At 43.9% G+C, this 27374-nt stretch overlaps 1 protein-coding gene across 2 annotated transcripts; it reads left to right on the top strand.

Annotated features, from left to right (window-relative positions):
* GATA5 (GATA binding protein 5) lies at positions 1-27374 on the top strand. 2 transcript variants are annotated; one of them, XM_050918875.1, is made up of 7 exons: positions 1-85; positions 1656-2380; positions 6208-6377; positions 21569-21694; positions 23397-23484; positions 24923-25047; positions 26448-27374. In XM_050918875.1, exons 2-7 carry the CDS (start codon positions 1855-1857, stop codon positions 26601-26603), a joined length of 1191 nt encoding a protein of 396 aa, XP_050774832.1. In that variant the 5' UTR covers positions 1-85; positions 1656-1854; the 3' UTR covers positions 26604-27374. The 2 variants fall into 2 exon arrangements, with proteins under 2 accessions (XP_050774832.1, XP_050774831.1); XM_050918874.1 differs by having other exon boundaries at positions 6202-6377.

Genomic DNA, 27374 nt, shown 5'->3' with positions numbered 1-27374 from the left:
GCTGGAATTTCCCCGAGGATTTGGATTCAGCTGCTGCTTAATTCCCACCCAGCCATGCACGGTTTTGCTCCTTCCCCGCTGCACTGTAAGTACTTCTCGGCGAATTTATCTGCCAGCTGCCCTTATCTCGGAGATAATGCCTCGGGAGTCGGGAGGTTTCCCGATGGGATTCTGTTAGCTTTCCGAGGCAGCTAGTGATATTGCTCCGTGATTTACGTGGTCTCTGATTTAAAAAAAAACAAAAACAAAAACCCATTTTCAGAGGGTCCTTTTATAGAGGAGCCAGATTAGGACTTTTTTTGCTTCTTATCAAGGACAATCCTTGATGGGGAGAGGAGCCTTTCCTCCCACCCCTGCGCGACAGGCCGGGGGAATTAGCAACACTTTAAATTTTTCGCTTTGCTTTCTCATTCCGAAAGATCTTTGTCATGCCCCGCTTTCTGTTGCTCCCGTGTGCAAGAGCTGATCTGGTTATCTTCCCACCGAGGCCCATTATTTACAGCACAGCCACGACTGCTGAGTTGTTTTTAAAAAGACACCGAATTTCCTGACTTCTTAAAATCGCCGAGGAAGTTGCAGGGTTGTGTTGCGACTTATTATTGTGGCTCTCGAGTAGACTGATGGCTGAAAGCGAACAGTAATTTCTCTTCCTGGCAGGGTTAAGCACAGATGACGTTATTTATATGGCAGGAAAGTCTTCTAGAAAAGTGTTGATTTTATGTGTTGTGTTTGTGTTCGTTACAGAATTGAAAAATTATCTTAAAAAAAAAAAGGAAACCAAGAATCAGCTACAGGACAATATTAAATGGTTAAAACGACTTCAGGGTTTTTATTTGTCCAAGTCGATGTTGTAAAGAAAAAGCAAATCGCATTAGAACTTGGCGAAATGTACATGAGAAGCAGAATATTTGTGAAGAAATCCTTTAAAAAAAACCTTTTAATAACAGAAGTTAAGCGCATTTGTTTAAAACACAGAAGTAACCCGTTTGAAATACTATTTTATTTAGCCTAGATGTAACTTTGGGACTCTGAGTGGCGTCTCTATAGATAGACACTGTAAAGCAAAATCCACAATATAGATTATCTACTGCAAAGCCAATATTTATATAAGTAACACTATACATTTCAATACATATAATGCGAAATATACACAATAAATACAAACTATATATGTTGTATATGATCGTGCCTATGTATATCATTGGATGTGTGGTATAATTATGTATGTTGTATATGATCGTGCATATGTATATCATTGGATGTGTTGTACAATAAGATATGTTGGATATGTGTGTTGTATTATGCCATATAATACCCAATATGGTGAATTTTCTCTGTAGAGTGAATTGTTATGGATAATACTGGCAAACTGAATAACTAAAAGGGGAATCGGATCTGAAATAAACATCTGCAGCTGGCAATAATCCAAACCTTTAATTCTCACCCGGAGCTTCTTCCCATCCTAATTCGTTTCGTCGTGTTGAGCCGCGATCGCCTTCACCGAAGACGTGTTAAAACATCCCTCCTCTTGCAGCTGTGTCCGTGTGGAAGGACAGGTGCAAGAGGCTGCTGCGAACCAACCCGGTTTTTTTTTTTTATGATATAATAGTTGTGCCATAAAAAAAAGTTCATATCTCGCTGCTTTCATGTTTCAGGTGCCTGTGACTGTTACTGATCTGAGTCCGAACATCTGGAGCCAGCTGCAGGGCAGCCCCGCTTCTCATGTCAAACTCCCAGCCCTTGGCATAGGAATCTTTAAGCTTCACCCCACAGAAAACTTCTGCGCCACCTGAGCTGCTGCTTTTCCCGACCCACGGCTGCCCCGGGCCTTGGCCCCGCTTTGGAGGATATAAAATGTATCAGAGTTTAGCCCTAGCCCCCAACCATGGGCAATCGGCGTATTCCCACGACTCCAGCAATTTCCTGCACTCGTCGGCCAGCTCCCCGGTGTACGTGCCCACCACCCGGGTGCCCTCCATGCTGCAGACCCTGCCTTATCTGCAAGGCTGCGAGACAGCCCACCAGAGCCACCCCCTGGGCAACCACCCCGGCTGGGCGCAGACCGGCGCCGAGGCCTCCGCCTTCAACCCGAGCAGCCCTCACCCGTCTTCGGGCTTCCCCTACTCGCACAGCCCGCCCGTCAGCAACAACGCCGGCCGGGAGGGAGCCTACCAGAGCCCGCTGCTCCTGGGCAGCGGGGCCCGGGAGCAGTACAGCAATGCCTTGGTGCGCTCGGTCAATGGATCCTACTCCAGCCCCTACCCTGCCTACGTGAGCCCGGAGATGCCTCCCTCCTGGACCGCGGGACACTTTGAAAGCAGCGTCCTGCACAGTCTCCAGACCAGGCAGGCTGCTTTGCCGGGCAGGAGATCCACTTTCGGTAGGTAACCGCCCTTGGGAGCTGCCCTCGGGCGCCGCAGAGCCCAGCCCGGCTGAGCCCCCTTCCCAGCCCCCAGAAGCTCTCCATTCTGGCGGCCCTGGGGTGGGCTTAGCTATTTTTTAAAGATGCAAATGATGTGTAAGGCACCCACCTCTCCAGCTTCTGTGGGCAGCAGGATCCGCTCCCTAAAGGGCTGCTAGGAGCCTCGTGGGAACCGAAAACTTACCCAAAAGAGCCCAGCGTGTTAATGCAGGGCCCGGTCCTTGTGGCCAAAGCAGCGCCTGACTCTGCCCCTCTGAAATTAATGGGGCTATCTGAGGAGTCAGGTAATGGGAGCAATGAGGCAGGAGAATCTGGCCCCTGAGTTTTAAGTGAACCTTAAGGAAAAGATGGTTCTCTAGAAAGACCTCCTGTGTCTTTAGCCCTAGGAAGGGTCCAGTGGTGGAAACAGCTGTCCCCTCCCCTCCACTCTGCTCCCCAGGCAGGAGCTGGGTTGTTGCCACGTGAATGCCAGGATATAGATATATATGAAGGGGAAAGAAGACTTTTAAAAAGGAGAGTAATATCGCTCTAGAACAGAAACATGGAGGTTGTTTAAACGCCTTGCCCTTTACCCAAAATGATCTCTCCTTTCTACCGTATCGACTTCTTGCCTTCGCCTCAATACTTGCCCTTGTGTTTGAATCAGGAGGGCAGATTTATGGCTCCTTCCCTTTTAAGTAATTTATTGTGGTAAATTAGTTTATATTTGAACAGACTCTTGGTCTCCTAATTCGCCTTCACCCAAACAATTCCCCAGTTGCATCAATCTGCTGCCTCTGGAGAGACGGTGAAATCTAGTCAGGCGTTGAACAATAAAACCCTCTTCAATTCGTTTTTATCCACACGGAAAGCCCTTTTAAATCAAGTTCCTAGCCAACTTTCCAGCTTCTCCCCCTCTTCCCCGTGACCCTGCCCGGTCTGCTCAATAAATAGGACCAGCTCTGGTTTATAACTCATGGGTCTATTCTTCTCCTAAGATTATGTTTTGAAAAGTACTTTAAAACCCACTTCAGGATCTCATCTTTCTTATCATCTTTACTGCTGTGAATCGAATTATCTTATCTCTCTAGTGAGAACAAAGTAAACTAGGAAAACTCCACTCCATGTTTCTTACGAACTTTTCCAAATTGCGGATCCTACTTTCTTTTACTGCACTTTAAACAGATGCTTCCTTATGATTTCTGGGAATCGTTTTGATTTGCCTTTGGAAGTCATGTACAATCTTTTTTCTCACTGCATTAGTAGGATCCCCTGATGACTTGGACTGTAACTCTTCACTGCGCCTAAAGCAAATGTTAATTCCATAGAAATGACCCCATGTTTATAAACTATCCCCTTTTCTGCTGAGAGATGTGGGTTCCTCGCAAAGTAATTCGCTGTGCCCTGCATTTTGTATGTTATTGGCCTTCCAAAATGCAGTGTTCAAGAATCTCTTCTAGTTATTTATTTTTGCTCTTAGATCATGTAAGCGAGGGTGAAGTGCCCTAACACAACTAAAAGTCCAAACTTTGATTTTTTAAGGATCGCTTCTTTAAGTAGTTCAAAGAAGGTGAAACCAGGAATGAATTTTTATTTGGAAAGAAAACAGGCGATTTTCAAACCACGAATAACACATTCTTCCAGATTGGGAGGGAGGGAGTTATTTCAGAAAAAGAATGAGGCTCTAAATCAACTTTCACTAAGACTGAAATAATAGGGGTTGTTCTGTATCGCCGGCTTGTAAAATAACTGAGGCAAAACTATACAGCTGGGAGATACCCAAAGCTAGTCAGACAAACAAACCCTTTCACTTTCCCTTCTGATTTCTGGAAGAGGGGGGTCAGATCTCACTCTGAAATGTCTAGTTCAGTGCCTCATGAATATATCATACTTGGGAGTTAGTTGGGGAATATATGCGTGTACCTATGTGCAAAATCTGTGTGTGTTTGAAACCCATGTCCTTCTTGAGTGTGTGTATTTGTAGGTGGGTGTAACAGATGCGCATGGATGTGGGTATATAGGTGTGTACACACACAGCACATTTATTTTATAGCCAATGTTTCTTGTACATACATGTTGTATAGCCACATAGTGGCTATAGAATGTAATCAGATGTGTGTGTCTATAGCTACCTACCGCTTCAAACTCCGCCAGCGCTGGTACTGGGAGCTGGAAGATTGACTCGAGAAAGCTGACCCCCCCTTTCCCCTGCGAGTCTGTCATTTGTCAGCTCGAAGCTCGAGGTGTGATTGATACCCACAGGCCAGCATCCCCCGAAGTTGTACATCAGCCATAGACATTCCAGCAGGCCTTCCCCAGCCTGCTTGTCGCCACCAGTCAGCAACCAACCCCATTTGATTGAAATCAGGAAAGTCTTCCAGTTCCCTCTTCCCCCCCCCCTCCTCCTTTTATCATCTTACAATAACATCATAGCGATCATTTATTTTTACAACCGAGCTGGGCTGCACCCGGCCCGCTTCCAGCCACATGAGAAGAGGTTTCTGGGCAGCCCGCAGGGAAATGAAATCAGCTCAATCTTCATTATCGCCCCTTGCCGGGGATATTTATTTATTTGTTTTAGAAATCATTAAATGACACATTAAAAGGTTAAATGAAAAGGAAAACAGGGGGCGAGGGCGGAGGCGTCTTTCTCTTTCTTGCCCAGACCGTGGAAACACGTGAGAGGGCTGCTAAAAGCAGGAATGGGGGTTAACTGAAACGGGTCCTTGCTCGCAGGTCCCCTCTGGTGCTTTGCAATGGATCCTCAGCCCATTGAAGCCGTAGGGGAGAGTCCTGCTTCAAAACCCAGGCTCCCACGAGGGTCGGCAGAAAAGAACTTGGGCTGATACATTCGCCTGGATTTCTTTCTCGCGCTCCAATTCTCCTCTTGACCCCGCTGCGGCGGGAGTCAATGTGAGTTTTGCAACTGACCTCCCTGGGTCCGACACTTCTCCAGGACATGAAAAGTGGGAGACGGGATGAGCAAACCGACCTGGCTATCGGCTGCCATCTCTGCTTAAGCAGAACTCCCCTATTCATACCCCTGGGACGGGGCCCTCAGCTATTTCCGCCTCGGTTTTATTTCGTACGGGACAAATCCAGGACAGGTGAGATAAGGAGAAATCTCTGAAGCCAGTGGCAAAACTCCCTTTGACTTCCACGGGGCCAGGATTTCACGCGTGGGATTTTCACCTGCGATCTGGAGGTGGGCAAAACGGTCAGAGACTCCAGTGGGAGTCCTGTTAGGGAGGGATCTTCCCATAGCATCTTATTTCTGATCCTTATTTACCATGGCTCTCAGTCACTTCCCAGGTTCTGCTTCCCTTCTTCCAGCTCAGTTTTTTTTCCTGAGTCACGGTTTCCGTGGCGCACTGGTGTGTTATTTTCAGTTGTGATGTTACAACTATTTGCCATGTAGGGATCCTGGTAGAACAGCTGGGGACACACGGCACAGTCCTTTACTGGAGCCAGGATGGAGAACAGTTCGGCGGGACGCCCCGGCGTATCTGACCCTTGGTGTCCCGGGGCTGTTTGCTCTTGCAGAGAATCGTGGGAGTTATTCAGGAAAGTATCCGCGTGGCACCTGAATGCGCAGCAGCCCAGTGCTCTCTCATAGCGTCCCCCAGAGCGATCGGTGCTCAGCAGGCCGGGGACTGGCGTTTTTGCCTTTAATTCTTCCGAAGACAAAACTGGGTTCCTTTGAGGACAGGCATGCTGGCTCTGGGGCGCCTGGGATCCCCGGGGGGAGGGACCCTGTGCGGGGAAGGGGGCCAGCGCCTAACGAGCTGCCTTTGGGTCAGTTTCAGAGTACTTGGAAGAATTCCCCGGGGATGGCAGAGAGTGTGTGAACTGCGGGGCGATGTCCACCCCGCTGTGGAGAAAGGATGGCACCGGGCACTATCTGTGCAACGCCTGCGGGCTTTATCACAAAATGAACGGCATCAACCGACCGCTCATCAAGCCACAGAAGAGGCTGGTAAGGCTGGCAACCCCCAACCGCCCGTCTCTTTCCCCTGTCCCCCGCACCGCGCTAGGGAAGCGGGGATCTGTGCCCGCGCCAGGCTCTGGCTAGAGGGGGTGGTTTGTGCGCTCCGAGGGGGGGAGAGGCGAGTGAGGTGCCTTGGAGCTTTCTTCTGGGGCTCGGAGAATTAAAGGTCTGGCCCCGGCGATGTTGCAGCTCCGAGGAATCCAGCTGAGGAGTGAACTCGTCAGCGTTACGCAACAACCTCACCCCATTTGTGCCGTTGGTCGGTGGCGATCGATCACGCCTGATGAGGATGATATTGTTCAAGAGTCGTTAGCTATTACTGGCCGATGTGAATACAGTGAGCACACCCCACCCGCCCAGTTTGAGCTGGTCAGTAGGGAAAGGTGGAAGGATGAAGTGACATCAGCTAGTTATCAACGGAGACAGTTTAGAACCTACTACTTCTGGGCAAGTTTGCAAGAAAATGAACTAGCTATTTACACAGCTACTGCACCACTGGTGGGAGTCCTACAGGATGGATTTGAAAGAACAGAAAGCCCTAGGCTAAGAAACCAAAGGTTGTGTGTTTCCTCTGGCATATGATTTATCTAGTCAGAAAAGAGTGACATGACCTCCCCTCACTCGTTCCCACAAAGAGAAATCCAGTTGCTTGCTTTAATAATAATAATAATTAATAATTAATAATAATGATAATAAATAGTATTTGACACGGGAATACAGAAGTACAACCCCTTAACCGACATCTAGATCTGAGAGCAGTTGGTTGCTTTCCTTTTGCAAGATAGAGTGAAATTAACGTTGGTAAGCGCGGGTTCTCTTGTCCTCTTTCCTCTCTGTCCACTTACCTCCTATTTCAAACAAAGGACAGAGTTTCTTGCTAGCCTGGGGAAAACCCCTTTAATGTCTGGGGCTGTGTAAAAGCAGAAACTAAAGAGAGAAGCAAACTATGTCATGTCCCTTTTCTTTTTGTTTTTAATATGACCACCTTTTCATTACCCCGGGGACTGGCCTTTCTCTAAATATTCTTTTATCCCCTCCATCAACAAAAAGTCTGTGTTTAAATTCAGGGGAAGTTATTCAATGTTCATTTGACATATTTTGACACTGTTCTTTAAAAAGAAAAGAAAAGAAAAAGCCCAGAGCTTAATTGGGATTCTAGGATACAGTGGCCAGTTCAAACAATATTGAGTGCGAGAGAACATTGTGCGTTTATAGTGTAGAAGAAGTGAATTTGCTGTCCATGTCAATAATAAAGTTATCCTTCCAAAGTTTTGCCTCTTGAGGCCCCTGAAATTTCCCATTATAATGCCTAACAAAAAAACTCAACATATTTTGGAAGGCTACCAAAGATAGATTAAAATGATCTATAGAGTGTCTGACTGTGATCCTCTGTTGGGTTCTTGATCACTTTGAGTGTATTTTTTTGGGATAAATACATGCGTGCACATGTATGCATTGCTCTCTTAGAAGTAAGGAGTAGACAACTAAGAATCTACCAAACGAAAATACAGCCAGGTTAGCTAGATAATAAAAAATAGATATTAATGGGAATAAAGATCTCGAAAATGAGGGTCAATGCTACGGGACAGTATTTACATTTAAATGCTGACATGACTAGCTGTAAAAGCAGCAAAGAATCCTGTGGCACCTTATAGACTAACAGACGTTTTGGAGCATGAGCTTTCGTGGGTGAATACCCACTTCTTCAGATGCATGTGGTGGAAATATCCAGGGGCAGGTATATATATGCTAGCAAGCAAGCTAGAGATAACGAGGTCAGTTCAATCAGGGAGGATGAGGCCCTGTTCTAGTAGTTGAGGTGTGAAAACCAAGAGAGGAGAAACTGGTTCTGTAGTTGGCAAGCCATTCACAGTCTTTGTTCAATCCTGAGCCGATGGTGTCAAATTTGCAGATGAACTGAAGCTCAGCAGTTTCTCTTTGAAGTCTGGTCCTGAAGTTTTTTTGCTGCAGGATGGCCACCTTAAGGTCTGCTATAGTGTGGCCAGGGAGGTTGAAGTGCTCTCCTACAGGTTTTTGTATATTGCCATTCCTAATGTCTGATTTGTGTCCATTTATCCTTTTCCGTGGAGACTGTCCAGTTTGGCCGATGTACATAGCAGAGGGGCATTGCTGGCATATGATGCGTATATTACATTGGTGGATGTGCAGGTGAATGAACCAGTGACGGTGTGGCTGATCTGGTTAGGTCCTGTGATGGTGTCGCTGGTGTAGATATGTGGGCAGAGTTGGCATCGAGGTTTGTTGCATGGATTGGTTCCTGAGCTAGAGTTATTATGGTGCGGTGTGCAGTTACTGGTGAGAATATGTTTCAGGTTGGCAGGTTGTCTGTGGGCGAGGACTGGCCTGCCACCCAAGGCCTGTGAAAGTGTGGGATCATTGTCCAGGATGGGTTGTAGATCCCTGATGATGCGTTGGAGGGGTTTTAGCTGGGGGCTGTATGTGATGGCTAGTGGAGTCCTGTTGGTTTCTTTCAACAGGACTCCACTGGCCATCACATACAGCCCCCAGCTAAAACCCCTCCAACGCATCATCAGGGATCTACAACCCATCCTGGACAATGATCCCACACTTTCACAGGCCTTGGGTGGCAGGCCAGTCCTCGCCCACAGACAACCTGCCAACCTGAAACATATTCTCACCAGTAACTGCACACCGCACCATAATAACTCTAGCTCAGGAACCAATCCATGCAACAAACCTCGATGCCAACTCTGCCCACATATCTACACCAGCGACACCATCACAGGACCTAACCAGATCAGCCACACCATCACTGGTTCATTCACCTGCACATCCACCTATGTAATATATGCCAGCAATGCCCCTCTGCTATGTACATCAGCCAAACTGGACAGTCTCTATGGAAAAGGATAAATGGACACAAATCAGACATTAGGAATGGCAATATACAAAAACCTGTAGGAGAGCACTTCAACCTCCCTGGCCACACTATAGCAGACCTTAAGGTGGCCATCCTGCAGCAAAAAAACTTCAGGATCAGACTTCAAAGAGAAACTGCTGAGCTTCAGTTCATCTGCAAATTTGACACCATCAGCTCAAGATTGAACAAAGACTGTGAATGGCTTGCCAACTACAGAACCAGTTTCTACTCTCTTGGTTTTCACACCTCAACTACTAGAACAGGGCCTCATCCTCCCTGATTGAACTGACCTCGTTAGTTCTAGCTTGCTTGCTAGCATATATATACCTGCCCCTGGATATTTCCACCACATGCATCTGAAGAAGTGGGTATTCACCCACGAAAGCTCATGCTCCAAAACGTCTGTTAGTCTATAAGGTGCCACAGGATTCTTTGCTGCTTTTACAGATCCAGACTAACATGGCTACCCCTCTGATACATGACTAGCTGTGGTTTTCTGCTTCCAATGTATAAGGACCTCTTCAAGTGACAGGCAGAGATCTATTAGGACCCTTTAGTTACTTAATGTGCTTATTATTGAATGCAGGAATTCACAGCTCCAAACACATTGGTGGATACAGGCTGATCAATAAAACACATGTATGAACGCTGAGGATATTTTTAATATTGCTCTCAAATAGGAAAGGCCTGGTTCTGTGCATAGAGCTCTAACTAAGTATGCCTATCACCTTTCCAGAGCACCTTGTGCATTTCTGGGTTTGCAGAACAGTTTTCCCATGTAGGCTGCCCAAGACCAAGAGAGAGGTTTGAGTTCTCCCCTACACACAAGTCCCCAGCTCCCACCCTGTTGTCCTGCTTCCACAGTCACAGTTAGTGCTAAAGTCAGAGGGTGTGTGCTGCCTGAGTGCGGCTCTTGGAGGAGGCTGATCAGACATCATGGCTCAGTGCTAATTGAGAGGAGCCATTTTCCAAGCGAACACCTAAAAAAAATGGTTGGTAGAATCCACTTTGATAGATTGTGGCTGAGGGTTGTTTAAATTAGCTGAAAAATGCAACCGGGGAGTTACTAGTGGTGTGGCATGGGCCTGTCCTTGTGAAAACCTTGACCAAAACAAAGGCATTGCTTGTCGGGCACTAGCTAGTTGTGTGTTCAGTGAAGAGGTTGATCTTGCAATTCTGATTCAGGGGAATAGCCCCTTTGGAAGGTACAGGCTGGGCTCAAGGATAAAATGCCTACGGTCTCAATTTAAGGCCAGACCCAGTTCCCATTAAAGTCTATCGGGTCTTTAAAAGATTGAAATAATGACTATATCTTAACAATTACTCTCCATAATGTAAATGACCTCAGGATAATAGGAAATTAAATGTCATGCAACTAAGCAGTATTTTCAGATTAAATATGCCTCACAATTTCCAACCATTTTGATAATCACAAACACATAGAACAGGCATAGTATCCGGTTAATAAATAGTAGTGCATGCATCTCGATAGACAAACTGATTATCTATCCACTAGAATGCATGTTAGCCCCTCCTTCTAATTTACCTTTTAGACCGGGTTGAATATGGAACAACAAGTGAACACTGATCTAGCCTTACTTCCATTGAAATCCATGAGAGCTTTGCCACTGATTTAAATTGGAGCAGAGTTGTCCCTGGTTAAATAAATACTGTAGCCTGGAATCATATACAGTCACTGGTGCATCTCTGGCTGTCAGCATTGGCTGAAGGATAGGTTATGGTTACCGTGTTCATTAGTTGCTGTATCTTTTCAGATTACAACATTAATCTTACAGATATTATACATTGGATTCCATCACAGTTGGGTCTCCTTGCAAGGGGGAGAAGGCATGTCTTTTTCATGTAAATTCACCTTCGATATTTTAATTTAGTTGTAAAAAGTTTCATCTTTTCACACTGCAGTGATTGGTAACAGAGCTCAGGACTCGATCCCTCAGACTCTAAATCAGTCAAGCTAAACGCTAGTAAATGTTTAGGATGAGTCCTTAGAGAAATGAAGTTTCAGTTGGAAATAGATTTCTTGGCTAGAGTTTAGGGCATGAATGCTAATGTAAAATCCCTCATTATTACACGTATGTCTCCAAAGCTGCAAAGACATTTGCACGTGTTAACTTTACATGTGTATGTAATCTGTGCATGTGTGTGAAGTAAAGCATGTGTGCAGAATTAGGGCTTATAGATAATTTGGTAAAGACCTTAGTATTTTCATATTAAAGACACTGTTATAGATATAATGTAACAATACGAATAGGATGCTACACTCATTACTCAGGTAAAATTCTCTTTGGATGTCAGTGGACAGCTTTGACCAAGAATTTACAGGATCAGATCCATATAGCTCAGAGATCCCTAAGAAGCCCATTTTCCTTTGCATGATGATAAATCTTACCAACGTCACTATGCAGGGATTTTGGTTTTTAACAAAATATTTCGATGAACAATTACAATCTCTGCGCAACAGTTGTGCTTAGTGAGCCTCAGTGTAATTGTCTGTTTTCTATCATATTGCCAGTGAAGCTTTGTTTACAAGTTATCCAGGCAGATGCGATTTTTTAAAATTAAAACTAACATGTATCAGTTAAACTGTTTTAGAAGTCTAGTGCCAATTTTTAATAAGATTTTTAATGGATTCCAACTTCTTATTATAACCAATTTCTTAAGAAAAACAACTGTTTTTAAAATTGTAATTCTGCTGTATTTTGCTTTCTGGTATTCATTGATATCTTCAAAGCAGTCACTGGAGATAGTCAAGAGGCGTGCGTCTGAATTAGAGCTGGGCAGGAAATGGATTTTCTGTTTCACAGAAAATTCCATGATTTCAATTCTTCCCATTCCAAAATGGAACAAACCCCCCAAAATGTGAAATTTCCCCTTAAATCAAAATTAAAAAAAAATTTCAGGTGAATGGAAACGTTTTGTTTTGATAAGAATGAAACATTTCCTTCTAATTTTGCTTGTTTCTTATGTTATACATAATATAATATCAAAACAAAATGTTTTTTCAAACCAGAAAATTAAAATGTTGCCTTCTCAAAATGAAACATTTTGATGTCAGCAGAATGCTCCATCCCATTATTTTAAAACATAATTTAATTGAAATCCATGTTTCCATGGAACATTCTGCTTTCAATGAATCAGCATTTTCTGATGGAAAAACATTCTGTCATTACTGCTGCTCAGAAGTTTTCTGTATATAGTGTCTGTCTACTGGGGCAGATTCTGATCTCAGGTATAGTGATGTAAATCCAGAGCAACTCCACTGCTTTTGAATACCTTTTTTGTTGCGAGAACAGTGTAACAAAAAAGACCTAGGGCCATGTTCTGATCTGAATGTTGCTGGCATTGTAACTGTTTTCAGAGCAGATGTTTCTCAGAGTTCTTTCAATACATATAGCAGATGAAATGGAGACAAATAGGTTGCACCATTATTAAGGGTGCATAGAGTTTGGGGAGGCCAACTCTCACACCTTCCCTCTTGTGCACTAGTCCAGGCTACCTAAGGACGCTGGGGCTATTTCCTATGCTGCAGGGGGTTAGGCCTGATCCCTGCTCACCCATCCTTTATGCAACAGCCCCATCAGCAGAGCTGGTCAAAAATTTTCTGATGCAATGGTTTTCTGCTGGAAAATGATGATTCAACAAAATCTAACCATTCCAATAGAATCTATCAATTTCACCAAAAAATCCAGTAGGAAATTATCAAAATGCTTCATTTTGACAATAATATACTAGAACATAATTGAAATGATCAAGTCAAAAAAAATGTTTTGATCTTATCAAAACTAAAGGGTTCAATGAGGTTGAAATGAAATATCTCAGAATATGTTGTGACGTGAACATTCAGAGATTTAGACTTTTTGTCCTGATTTGAGACACAACCAAATTCAAAATCCCAGAATTTCCCATGGGATGGAAATTCAATTTTTCAACCAGCTCTCCCCATAAGAGGAAAAGGGATCAAGTTAGAGATGGTTTCAAAGCTTCATCCGACTTATTGCATGTTCTGAGCTCAAAACACAGATGTGTAGCAGCCATTTGAAATGTCGAACATTACTTACCTACCATACTCCTCCGTGCCAGATCCAGAGGAACTGTTGTTAGTCTGTTATTTCTGATGGTACTTCCAAGCTGGGGGATGTAATGCATTTGCATATGTATATATTCAAAGCTCCAGGCTTTGCCGCATTGGGATTTGCTGATAAGGTTTTTTGTTAAAGTATTCATTGTTGGGGCTTTCCTGGTACAGGCCATCTGCCTAGTGCTGGGCAATCGTTACTGACTGAATACTTTTAATTCCCAGTTTTTAGAGACATAACAGCTAGGACTGACAAATGGAACTAATCTAACATGTAGATAAACCCCAGGGCGTACAAGCCATCCTTCTTCTCACCAGCCCCAAACCTCAAGCTGTAGGGGTCTGGGGCCATGTGCAAAGTGTACTGCACGCAGGCCAGGTGTGTGTCTTAGGATTTGTCTACACTCCAGAGGAAATTTGATCTAAGCTGCGTAATTTGAGTTACATGAATAGCATGACTCAAATTGACATAGCTTAGATCTACTTCCCGCAGAGTCCACACCATGCGATGTTGACGGGAGACGCTCTCCCATTGACTCCCCTTACTCTTCTCGATCTGGTGGAGTACAGGAGTCGACGGAAGAGCAATCTGCAGTCGATTTAGCGGGTCTTCACTAAATCGACCGTTGATACATCAATCGCCGCTCGTCGATCCCCTGGTAAGTGTAGACAAGCCCTTAGTCTGTCTGGCAAGCGTTCACACAGCTCCTCTCCCTCACTCCCACCTCCCAAAGACTGACTCCCTTTATCAGACACATGCGTGCCTATCCTCTCAGTTTTACAGTCCAGGCAGTATCCTATTCAGGTCAGGATTCATGACCATGTGAAGGATTTTCTCTGGCCATGACAGGCCCTGGTAAGGACAGGGTTTTTACACCTATAGGGTCTGATATGGCATCCATTGAAGCCAATGGCAAAGTTCTTATTGACTTAAGAGCTGCGGGATCGAGCTCCTAGTGAAGCGAACCTCATGCACCTCGGCAGTTTCGGACAGTTGAAAACACAAGATGCTCATGACAGCTGCTCTTTTTGCTGCAGTGATTCCTAGTGTGTTACTCCAGTTGAAGTCAACAGGACCCTCGGCTGAGCAAGGAGGCTAGTACAGACTAATATCCTTTGGATTTGTCAAGGAAAATAAATGGTCAGGTCTGATATATTTACATTTTAACAAGCCACTGAGCATGTAACACCCATTCCCCAGAGGGCTATACATGCACAGGAACTATTTCTCATCATTTTAAAGCAATTATTCACACACGATTCAATGCTGTGAACTGGAAAGGGAAAATATTGGGACCACTTCCTGTAATCAACTCCACATAGGCAGACACTTGTACCCACCTGGAGGCCTGTGAACCAAAGAGTCTGATTGCAGCAGGGCTGGCTCCAGGCACCGGCTTAGCAAGCTGGTGCTTGGGGCAGCCACTCCAGAGAGGGGCGGCACGTCCAGCTATTCGGCGGAGGGTCCCTCACTCCCTGTCAGAGCGAAGGACCTCCCACTGAATTGCCGCAGATCGCAATTGCAGTTTTGTTTTGGTTTTTTTGGCTGCTTGGGGCGGCAAAACCGCTGGAGCCAGCCCTGGCTTGCAGGATCAAGGATTAGTCTATGGAAACCCACAACTGACACGTACAATTCCCATTGACTTCGGTGGGAATCCCCTGCACAGTGCTTTGGCCTTAAGGGGGCAGATTTTCAAAAGGACTTAGCTCCCATTTAGGCTCTGGAAGGGGCCAGATTTTCAGGCTAATTCAGGCACACAGCGCCTTTTTGAAAATCAAGCCATTAGTGTCACAATGGGAGCTGATCGGTGCTGAGCCCTGGACAATCTAGCCCTTAATGTCAGAGTCACACTGGCATTTTTCTACTGGTATTTGAACACTGTGATCCTTTTCTGTTAGTCATCATATAAAAAAATTGGTTGTTCTGGTGATTTAGAAACAAAATGACTGGTCCATCAGCAACCCAACAGCTGGAATACCAACCACTTCCTGCAGCAGTTACAAAATCCAGTCTCTGAATGAAGAAATGGCTCAGCCAGCATAGAACAAGCCAGTCTCTAGTCTCCATAAGCAAGATCATTTGAAAAAAGAATACAGTTCGGCTCCCATTCATTCAGTGGCAAAACTCTCATTGTCTTCACTAGAGTCAGGATCAGAACCACCTGGGAAACAGGTTTAAACCCCAAGGCATAAGGCAGAAGTGGGAAGGCAAAAAGGGGTGAAACTGAGAATGGCTGTGCTCTGGTTCTAAGGGCATATCTACACTACATCCACTTAAACAGCACAGTTACGGCACTGCAGCCGTGCCACTGTAACATGGACACTTCCTACATAGATGGAAAGGTTTTTCCCCCATCCATGTAGTTAATCCACCCCTCAAAAGGAGGTAGCTAGATTGACTAAAGAATTATCCCATCAAACTAGCCGGGTCTACACAGGGAATTAAGTCAACCTAACTACGTTACACAGCTGGAGACAACATTTTTCACAGCCCTGAGCGACATCGCTTGGTTGATCTAATCTCTAAGAGTAAACCAGGCCTAAGGGGCCCCGTACTGCCATCCTTATGTAACAAACCTTCCACTGATAGAAGCTCTGCAGAAATGCGTCCTAAGCAATTGTTAACATCACTGAGTCTATATTAGTTACCAACTGTTGAGTAAAGAAAGCTGGAGTGAGCTCTCAGTACACTCCAGGAAACGGACCCATGTCTCCTTGTCCAATTTATCCCTATCTTTTTGCCTTTGTTCCTATTTAAAGTCTTACAACAGACTTGGTACTTGTGGTTGTTGTTATTTAATTAACTTTGAAATATCTGAGCTGAACAAATTCCACAAAGATTAATTTTTAAGATACATGTTGTCATCCTAAGTCTGATTTCTCCCTGCCTTCCATAAAACCATTGTTTACATTCCCAAAACTAAAAAAAAAAAAAGTCGAGTTTCAGGGTTTCACATTTGCTTTGATTTTGCTAAGTCCTAGACTTTTTAAAAAAATGTTTTCTGCACAGAATTTTTCTGTGCAATATCCCTGCATAGAGTCTTCACTAGCTTGGTTGGTAGTAAAAATGTGCTGTACGTGAACCAGTGAATTCAATGAAACACTACAGTCTTGTTAAGATGAGGAACCATTGAATTACACTCCCTTACAGTGCGTAGCAATATATACTTTGTAGTAAAATAATGCTTTGTTGTTTGTATCTTACGAGCTTCATTCTGGAACCAGCCAAGACAGATATTCCACTATGTATTATTTTGCCTGCTGGATATGCTGCTTTTACTATGCAAAGTTGCATTAAAATAAAAGGCATATTTTGCACTAGAGATTTCAATATGACTGCACAGTACAGCAGGAACAGTATTTAGCAGTTCTGTGTACAGTAGTGAAGTCATGTATATGAAGGATATGGTAAGTAAGAATAATACAGTTGCTAGCCCATTTTAGATGATACGGCAATGTTCTGTAAGTAGCATAGGCAGCAGTTTTGCGACATATCATTTTTTATCTTTGACGTGAACAGAATGCAACCCCACTGATTTCCATAGAAAGCTATATTCCTTAGTGATGGGCTGGGATGGAATTTTATTTTAGAGAGCATCTTCCATAGTCAAGGTATCTTGAAGCACTTTACAAATAATACGCTAGGCCCTGATCCTGAAAGCCCATGTAACTGTGCATACGTGCGTAGTCCTATGTGTATAAAGTTAAGCTAATGCACAAGTGACCCTGTCCCACAGGTAACAAGCAGCTTGGAGCCCTGGCTCAGGCTGAAGCCCCTGAATGCCTGAAGCACGATTCTCAGCCTAGGTGGAGGAATCTCTTTCTCTCCAGCAGGGCACAATCCTGCAGCATGCTCGGAACACGCCTAATACCTGGTACCTGTCAGACCCCGCAGCAGAAAGGCTGGATGCAGGCCTCTAATAGTGCAGTTTTGGGTCGACCAAAACTATATGCAAATCCAAGTCAAATTTGGTGAACAATTTCACCCAAAAAAAGAAACAGAGAATTTTTTCCCCGAAAAAGTCAAACTGTTTCATTTTGACATTTTCAAAATAAAACGTGATGTTTTGTTTAGAAATGTAGATAGATTTTTTTTAAAGGGTAAAAGCACCCAAAATGAAACAAAACAAAATGGAAAAAATGGGGGGGGGGAAATTGGTTTGGGTCAAATGAAACACAATATTTTTCAGATTCTTTTGGGTTTGGCTGCCAAACCAAAAATATAAATTATCTGCTAGCTCTATTCTTAACTTGGTTCTTATTCAGTGAAAACGTCCACTAATTGTAAGATTGGGCCCTTTCTGAGGAATCAACTATTGTCCAAGAACTCTCCACTGCAAATGTGGCACAGAAAAATACCACATGGTTACTGCCGCACCTCATGAAATAATTTCAGTAGAGCATGAATATGCACATGGATTTGTTCCATGTAAGTTATTGCACTATTAGCCCCAAAAAAACAACAAAGAACAAAAAAGGAATTAAAATGATTAAAATGTTCTTATAATAAGAACAATGATCTCATGAAAATCACTAACACCAATCACATTCTGAGCTGAGGAAGCAGGTTCATTTGATAGAGAGGTTTCAGAAAAGAGTTAAAATAGCCATAATTTAACTCTCCATACATAGGTAATTCCACTTATAACATTCTTCGGGGACCTTGACTTGGGGTTTGAGCTTAAATACCATGTTAACTGATGGGTATCTAGATCTGTGCAAAATGTATGATATGTTTTGATTAACTGTCTCGTCAGTTTCAGTTCATGTGTTTTCCCACCCCTTGAGTTTTAGGCTCATTCAAAGCTAGAATGGCAAAAGAAGTCAGATTAATAATCCCCAGTTCTTATATAGTGTTTTTTTATCAGCGGATTTCAAACTTGTGTGTTTTGCAACACTCTACCTTGTGTCTGGGTTTGTATGGTTTCATGAGACATCTCAGTGATCCAGATTTCAGAGGTTTCACAAAGGTTCATTTGACCAAGAAGACCTACCTTTTGCCCACCTGTAGCAAGCTGTCTAATGACCCGTTTCCCAACAGTCATGCCTGTCTAAATTGGCAACAAGTTTTGCTGAGTTTTGATTTGATGGTTTTGGGGTCCAAAGGTATTTTCTCCCCTGTTTTCATTTCCATGTTCCGAGTCTCTGATGGCTTTGTGGTTTTCTGTAAACACTCAGACAGCTCCACAGAGGGACCATCCTCTGTTAATTCTGAGTTTCTTGGCCCAGTAGCTCGGTCAGACCTTCATGTAGCTAACTTTAGCGTACGTTTTATTAAATATACTCAGACGAATGATTCCAAGAGCTTTATCAGCAGCAGTTGGCTGTCAAGTGCAGCCCATGAAGGGCTTTTTGTTTAAGTGTATGCTACATTTATATAAATAAACACTGGAGTACAATGTTGAAGTCAACAACTTCCTAGACAAGGTCAGAATGCTACAATGGTGGACTTGGATTGGGGGTGGGGAAGGGCAAGAACGCTCTTTCTTTTAAGTAAACTGCTGGGAAATTAGCAATAACATTTTGTACCTTTGTCCTTCAGTAAGCAAAAGTAGCCTTGACTGTGTCTTTCTTGCTGCAGTGGAAAATTAAATCACAATGGGCAACTTCAGAGAATGTTTAAAGTTTTGTAGACCCAGTATTTTGGTAACCCTGGGCCTGATCATGCTCCCAGTGACTTTGCTAGGAGAAGGAGATGGGCCTATGGTCTGTAAACTTATTTGAAACAGCAATTTATTAAAACTATCTTATAGTTGGTTCTGAAATGCATCAGTTACATATTATCCACTCTTCCATCACAGAACTGCTAGGTGACTAACGATGCAAAGATTACAGAGTAGGAAGGATTTTCTGCTGAGTTAGGCATTGAACTGAAACTGAGGAGATGCGGTTTCTATTCCCAGCTCAGCCACTGACTTCAGACTTGCTTTAGTCCACACAAGAAGGTGTAACTTTTAGTCTGCGCTAGGGATCACACACTAAATGGCCCAGGTGGACCTTGCTGGTGCACACTAATGTAGTACTGTTTGAAATGGGACCACATTAACATGCACCAGGGAAATTTTAGTGCGCACCAGCAGGGTCTACATGGGCCATTTAGTGCACAATACCCTAGCATAGACTAAAATTGACACCTGTATGGTGTGGACTAGAATGCCTTGTTGACAAATTCTTTGTGTCTGACCTTGGAGAAGTCATTTCATCTACCCAGTGCCCCAGTTCCCCATTTGTTTAGTGAAAATAGCACTTTCCTGTCTCGCAGTGGTGGGGAGAGAATAAAATCCATTAGTGATTTGAGGCCCTCAAATACGAGGGTGTTGAAGGCTATAGAAGTATCTAGAGACCACTTTGGTGCCATGCCTAGTATTGGAATTCAGTGGTTAGGATCCCAATTTTCATTCTGACCTCATGTCATGAGACTTATTTGATCATCGTGGGCGGTGGGTCCAGCCCCTCAGGTATTACTAGTCCTGCTAACACTTAAGGGTGGGACTTTCCAAAGCTCTCAGCAGTGGCCTTACTCTACATTCAGTCAGTGGCAGAAGTCCCCCACTCTTCAGCAAGGACAGCTAGGCCAGAACCAAGCACTTTGTAAACCCTCCCCTTAATACCAGATGTGGTCCTTACTATTGTGGGTCGGCCCATTGGCTTGCTGTATGTGCTGCTTCCATGGGACTATTGATGATAGGAGAGACTGTGGGACTGTTTGCAGGCTGGGTTGTGCCAATTCTGCAAGGTGCTGATCTCCTCCTTCTCTGGCTGAGTTAGCTGAGGATGCTCAGCTCCACACAAGATGTGAGCTAGGCAAATGGGGCCCAATAGGAGTTAAGGAGGCATATCTGAGGGCAGGATTTTGCCCGGCCTAGGTATACCAGGTATAACATGACCCCATCCCTCTTGCTCAGGACAGAAATTACTAGGGAAAGATTTTGAACATCATCAGCTTCTTTTCTGTGCCAAAGTAATCCGCTTGCATCTCAGGGTTATGTTTTGACAGGTTATTTTTTGAAAAATAAATAATGTATAAAGGAATATAATGATCTGCAACAAGTCGCTGAGGCTGCTTCGCTTAGCAGCCAATGACTCAAAAAGCGTTCTGTCCCTTTGCCCTCCTTGTCTTCTGAAACTCAAATCTGATCTGCACTTAACAACTAACCTTGTAAAACATTTCATTTTTATTCCGTCTCCCTTTATCCAGTTTATCACAATGCTTAGTAATGATATGAGGCAATAGTGGAAAAACAAAATAGACTTGGAATTCTTTGTTACTTGCATCACCCAACATCCATCTCCGCGATAAATTGACGTTTTTGTCATCAGGCTGAAGAATATCACTCAAACACCTGAAAGTGGCAATAGTCCATGATATTAAATATGGCACCAATATCTTTACACTTACTGAAGTCCCCTGTTCAAATAGCTGGAATGCCTAGAGCTAAGAGACATTAAAATGAAACGCTCATAAGCTGACAAGCTAAAACCCTGTGTTGAGAGCTCTGAATTTCCCACTAGCTGAGAACACGATTGACAGAGACAGGCCTGCTGCTTCTGTCAAGTGTTTCTGCTTCCAGCTAAAGAAACATTAGCTTTGAGACCTGTCCTGCAGTCAAGCCACCCACAAAAATTGGAATTAATTAGTGTTTGGAAAGTGCTTTGGGCTCTTTAGATGAGAGGCAGGAGATGGAGGAAGTTCAAAGGATCATTCTTTTTTTATGAACCCCTCCCAAGCCCAAACACCACTGATGATTTACACCAGAGATGAGTCTGGCCCCCATTAACTTTAACAGTTAATTTAAATTGACAGCATTTTTCTATGGCGTTTGCAACATTTCTGCTTTCAAAACATGGATAATAATTCTTTTAAGACTCGTCTCCCTCCAAGTGGATCACCTGGAAATTATTGCACCATGTTATGAAATATGAGTTCTCAGAACATATTTGTTCAACATTAGTGGAAGGGATTAAAAGGATGTTTGCCAGGTTTATCAAGCTCCATATAAGAACGTTTGCAAATCAAAGTGAGCTCACTGGACTGCTATTTCTTTGATGTGAATTTTGTTGTCTTGTGCATTTAGTCAACGTTCTTCATTGTCCAGGAAATCAGTGTAATTTGAGATTTTCCTTTTCTCCCTGCATGCAAACTCTTACTTTTCTTTCTTTCACGTGTGTGGGGTTTTTTAGTCTTCATCGCGACGTGCTGGTCTTTGCTGCACTAACTGTCACACAACCAATACTACCCTCTGGAGACGGAATGCAGAAGGAGAGCCAGTCTGCAATGCCTGCGGATTATACATGAAACTCCATGGGGTAAGACGCTTGTTTATCCTCTATAGGAAACCATTTTGTCTTTAATCATTTCCCACCAGGTTTAAAATATCCTGCCTTCACTTCCTATTGGAAAGGGCAGCTTTATCCAGTCCAGGAATTGCAAAGAATTCAGAAAAGAGCTAAAGGAATGGTCTAAGGTTTGGAAAACATGGCTTATAGTGACGGACTTAAGAAACTTCGTCTGTTTTGTTTATCAAAGAGAAAGTTAAGAGGTGATTTTTATCGTGATCTACAAGAACATACATAGGGAAGACATTTCTGATAGTAGCTGGCTCTTTAATTTAGCACAGTGGTTCCCAAATAGAGGCACGGCTTGTTCAGGGTAAGCCCCTGGTGGGCCAGGCTGGTTTGCTTACCTGCCACGTCTGCAGGTTCGGCCGATCGCGGCTCCCACTGGTCACTGGTCGCTGCTTCAGGCCAATGGGGGCTGCAGGAAGGGCGGCCAGCACGTCCCTCAGCCCGCACCACTTCCTGCAGCTCCCATTGGCTGAGAACGGTGAACCGCGGCCACTGGGAGCTGCGATCGGCCGAACCTGCAAATGCACCAGGTAAACAAACCAGCCCGGCCCACCAGGGGCTTACCCTGAACAAGCCATGCCCTTAGTTTGGGAACCACTGATCTAGCAGAAAAAGGCATAATGAAATTCAGTGTTTAGGGGCTGATGCTAGACAAATTCAGACTAGAAATAATGTGCACATGTTTAACAGTGATGATCATTAACTATTGGAACAATTTACCTAAGGAGGTGGCGGATTCTCCATCACTTCAAGTCTTTAATTCAAGGTTTGCTGTCTTTCTAAAAGATCTGTTGTAAATCAAACAGAAGTTATGGGCCTGATGCGGAAATTACTGGGTGAGGTTCTCTAGCCTGTGCGATGCAGGAGGTCAGAGTAGATGGTTATAACAGACCCTTCTGGCCTTAAAATCTATTAATTTTAAAGACAGTAAATGCTTCTTTCCTTTCCATTATCTCAGGGACACCAATGGTGTGATTGTGTTTCTGCTAACATCTGAATATGAATTTAGTGGATAAGGAAGATATATGATTGCTAGCCTGGAGTCCCCTGTTTCCATAGAACAGGTACCTCCAGGTAGCAGCAGGGCAAACTTTCCCAGACCAGGACTATGTACCTGCCCAGACCTGGCAGGGGCATTTCTAGAGGAGACTGGATGGTTTGGTCTCCACACCCATTCGATTCTTGGTTTCTAGCAAGGAGGACAGTTAGTGCCAAGTTGTGGAGGTGGTTTGATGACGTTTATCCACTCAGGGCAGGAATCACTAGTGAATTGTCCATAGGCCACAAAGCAGACTTTGTGCTTCAGCCTGGGCCAATTTGAGCCAACGCCCTAGAGGTTAACATCTCCCTATCCCATTACCATTCCCCGTGAGACATCCAGTGCCCCACACACTGGTGTAATTTAATAAGACACAGTTGCAAAGGTCACGAATAAATCAGAAGAAGGAAAATAGGAAATAATGGAAAAAAAACAAAATTTGTGTGAAAGCCTCAACTGTTCAGCCTTATACATCTTCCAGCCAAGGCCTGTTGTGGAGAAAAATAGCACTTAGTGAAGGACAAGGTCTTTGGACATGCTACAATATGTAAATATAAAAGCAACACGCGAGGTAGAGCTCAGTACAATACAATATTAATGATTCCAAACTTTGTGGGTGTCAAGGTGCCACGGCCTCTGGCAATGAAAAAGGAAAGCATCCAGACAAGGAAAAGGAAGCCTAAAAACATTACCAAAGGCAAAACCTCAACAGGTATGGTTCTTTTATTATATCTCCCTATGGCTTAGACCATAAGCGGGGCCCAATGTTGTCAGTGGTTCTACAGCTGTGGAATTGGCTAAAAAAAAATTCCTGCTACAGAATATGCCTGCAGAATCTAATCTTTCCTACAAAGAAAAAGAGTGTCTTTTAGTCTTTATGACAGGAAAGAAAATCCTCCAGATGTGAGCTGATGCAGTGTTGTTTTCCTGAGCCTCAAACAAGAGTACCATTCTTCTCACTGGGGTGTCCACTCATGTTGGCGATGTAAACGGCAGTGCTGTTAGCTATTTCACTGCTGGGCATTTCAGAAGAAACATGCGGACACTGTATCCCTTGCTATTGGATGGATGGAGCCTATAGAGGTGGGAGCAGTAGGGCAGCTCGTTATGGTCAAGAGTTGCTGGGGCAGAGGGATCTAGGAAAGGTTAAGAGATGGTTTTAAAAATTCCCCTCAGAAACATTTGAGAGAGATCTTGTCTATTTCACTTTGCTGCTATATCCTCCATGCTGCACGCCGGGGTAGGCAAAGGGTTCCTGGACAGCAACTTCAGCAGCAAGGGTGTAACTGGTGTAAATGGGAAAGGCAGAGGGCTGGGAATGTCTCAGATGGCCTCTGAGCCAGTGAGGGGAGTGCTTCATGTTGCCCCCAGCAGCAACCCTCTTGCTAGTTTAAGAGCGGGGCTGATGGATTCTGAAACCGTTCCAGCCCTCTTTAGTCAAATGCATGATGGGAACCATGATGTGGGGCCTTTAGTTTGATGGATGTTAAGGTGGGGAGCAAATGAGTGGACTCTTCTCAGGGATCTGGCAGGAAGGACCACCCAGGAAGAATAACGTTCATGTCTATCACATGCCTTCCTCCCTCCCAAGTACCTCTGGCGCAGTGTTGCTCAAACTGGGGTCACTGCTTGTGTAAGGAAAGCCCCTGGCGGGCTGGGCCGGTTTGTTTACCTGCCTTGTTCGCAGGACCGGCCGATTGCGGCTCCCACTGGCCGCAGTTCACTGCTCCGGGCCAAAAGGAGCTGCTGGAAGTGACGGCCAGTATGTCCCTCAGCTCACACTGCTTCCAGCAGCCCCCATTGGTCCGGAGCAGCGAACCGCAGCCAGTGGGAGCTGCGATCGGCTGGACCTGCAGATGGGGCAGGTAAACAAACTGGCCCGGCCCACCAGGGGCTTTCCCCACACAAGCGGTGACCCCAATTTGAGAAATACTGCTCTAAAGTGTCACCAATCAGTTTTGGTTTTGCTGTGTTTTACCTGAGAAACAAACAAACTACCACACAAAAAGTACTCTCATGCTACAATAATGCCATGAGATAGGAGATTCTCCCCTAAAAAGTCCAGGCAGCTATTAAAATATAAATGACTGTTTCTCTGAGAACTGACGATGTGTATATTACTTTATCAACTTGTAACGGTTATCTTTCAGGGTCTACAACTTCAGCCACTAACTCCCCTTCTTCCATTACAAACTCAGACAGCACCATCACTTTAAAAACCGAACCCAATGTGGCATCACAGTACCCCGGACAAACCATAGTGTCAGTCTCCCAGGTAAAGCTTGAGAACAGAGAGCTATTTGTATTCGTTCACATTGATTTTTTTTGACTAGCTGGTACGGGATTAAGTAGTTCAATTGTTTGTTGCTGTAACAAGCCAGTTTCTTAATTAGACTCTCCCATCCAAACCCCAAACTGTCTTCTAACCCGTAAACGCACCTTTTGCTCTGGAAACCATTAGGCACAGATATAAAGGGTAGCCCCAAGTTTTATAGTTTGCACAGAATCTCGTTCTACCCTTCTGAAGAGTACACAGTTCCAACTCTCATTGGTGGTAGTGGGAGTTACGTCTAGGTAGCTGGGCTTGATTCTGATCTTGCTCCGTTGTAAATCAGGAATAACACAGTGGAGTCAAGGAAAAACCAGTGTAACTGAGATTAGGAACTTGCACAGTTCTTGACAGCTTTCTAGTCAGACAGGTATATACTTACCTGTGTGGAGTTTTCTTTATTGTTCTGCTGACAATTAGAGGCGTATTTAACACTCATGAAAGTGCAGCGCAGAGTGTTCCCTAGAGATCATTGGGTGTCAGACCCATTTCCTGTCTCACGAGTTTGTCTGAATGGGTTGCATTGGGTGACTGATTGGTGCTTTGTTTCTCTGGTGGAAGAGATGGCTCTAAATCAAAATGTTCCGACTGTGTGTCATCTTTATATTGGGTCTAACCAAGCCCCTGAATCCGAACATGTCTGAATTTAAGGGAAGTTCCGACTGAGATCCCAACTGTGAGACTTGGTGCCCTCTCTAGTTTATAGTAGAGGTTCTTGGTAGACATTGGTAAGTTTGATTGGTGTTATGATTATAAAGAACATACATGTGCCCAAAGACAATTCATCAATCAATCAATCAATCAGTTGAGCCAGGTATATCACAGGCTTCTTCCAGAGAGCTCTGCTAAGGCACTTTAGTCTTAGAATGAAGCAATCGTCTTGTCTAGTTCCAGGGTTCTCTTGCGCATACAGTTCTGGTAGGATCTAATCTATCACATTCATGATCTGTCATATTCATACTATTAAATTATGACAGATCTGACTATTCTTTTGCTAATGACATGGTGCAAGTAATGGGTTTATCTTACATCCCCTTATATCCAAATTGGAAGTGTCAGCTAAATTGCTGGGGTTTTCAGTTGAGCCTAAGGAAGATAGGCACCGAATTCCCATGATGTTTCGATGGAAGTCAGACACTCAATTCCCTTAAGTTTCTTTGAAAATCCCATCCTAAGTGATTAGCTAGATGATTTTAGAGCTAGATTATTGCATCACTGATTGAAGACAAATATAAATAAATAAAAGTAACTGTAACTCAATGTTCTCATTGAAACTGCTGCTTTCAATATATATTAAAATACATCTGTGGCTTTATAGTTATTTCTCCTTATTATAATCTTCATAGGCTCAAAGCCAATCGGATGACACACTGGCCAGTGGCCATTCCGAGTTCAAATTTGAACCTGAGGATTACGCCTTCACTTCTGCTACCATGACTCAACAGTCAGGACTAAGCATTCCCCTCCGTCAGGACTCTTGGTGTGCACTGGCATTGGCCTAGAAACGAGGCTTCCAATAAAACACTTTGGACCAACCTTTCTACCTTCCCCGCTAATGGATAACAGGCAAAAGGAATGGCTGCCTTAGAGTTTTCGGACTGAAAGGTTTCAAGTAGTCAATATATGATTCTATGTGCAAAGACAGATTTCTCTCGGAAGCTGTGAGTGAAAGCTTAGAAAATGTGGGCTGTCCTTGGCCAAGTTCATTCTTCCTGACTGATGGGTTCGGCGGTACTCACTCCTCTAAAAGCTTTCACTCTGCAGAAGTGAACTGGAGATGCCTCCCCAAAGCAAAAGAAATGGGGATGTCTCTCTTTTCATGAGGAATCCTTTATCTTCCTGAGACGAAACAAATAAATACATCCCAGAATCTATGTTTATTCACGATTATTTCTCCCTTCTATGACTCCTCTGTGTGCAATTTCTTCCACTTTCCTATAAAGACTGTGATAATATGGCACCAACTAACTTAATTCTATTAACACGTAAACCGTGTTGCCTTCCTTATGTTTACTGGCCATGGCAGGAAAGGAAAAAAAAGACCTTGTTGTTTTAAACATATACTGTTTTATATTAAAAACAATCATCTCTATAGAGCATTAGCTTCTGAAGCATTTACTCTCTCAACACTGATCCCATGAGTCATCCATGAGATAAACACGCTGCTCTTCCAGTTCTATCTCCAAAGAATTTTTTTTTCTTTTTAGGCAAACCACGTGACAAAAATGGTCAAAATAGATTCCAATAATAATAATAAAAAATCTTGAAATGTC

The sequence above is a fragment of the Gopherus flavomarginatus genome, chromosome 11 (assembly GCF_025201925.1).
Source record: "Gopherus flavomarginatus isolate rGopFla2 chromosome 11, rGopFla2.mat.asm, whole genome shotgun sequence".
Lineage (NCBI taxonomy): Eukaryota > Metazoa > Chordata > Testudines > Testudinidae > Gopherus > Gopherus flavomarginatus.
This window is presented reverse-complemented; position numbering and strand designations above follow the sequence as displayed.

Coding starts and splice junctions, on each gene's coding strand:
- GATA5 (XM_050918874.1), top strand. CDS start 1,855: ATGTATCAGAGTTTAGCCCTAGCCCCCAACCATGGGCAATCGGCGTAT. Junction 6,378..21,568: donor TCAAGCCACAGAAGAGGCTG/GTAAGGCTGGCA, acceptor GGGGTTTTTTAG/TCTTCATCGCGACGTGCTGG. Junction 25,048..26,447: donor CCATAGTGTCAGTCTCCCAG/GTAAAGCTTGAG, acceptor TAATCTTCATAG/GCTCAAAGCCAATCGGATGA.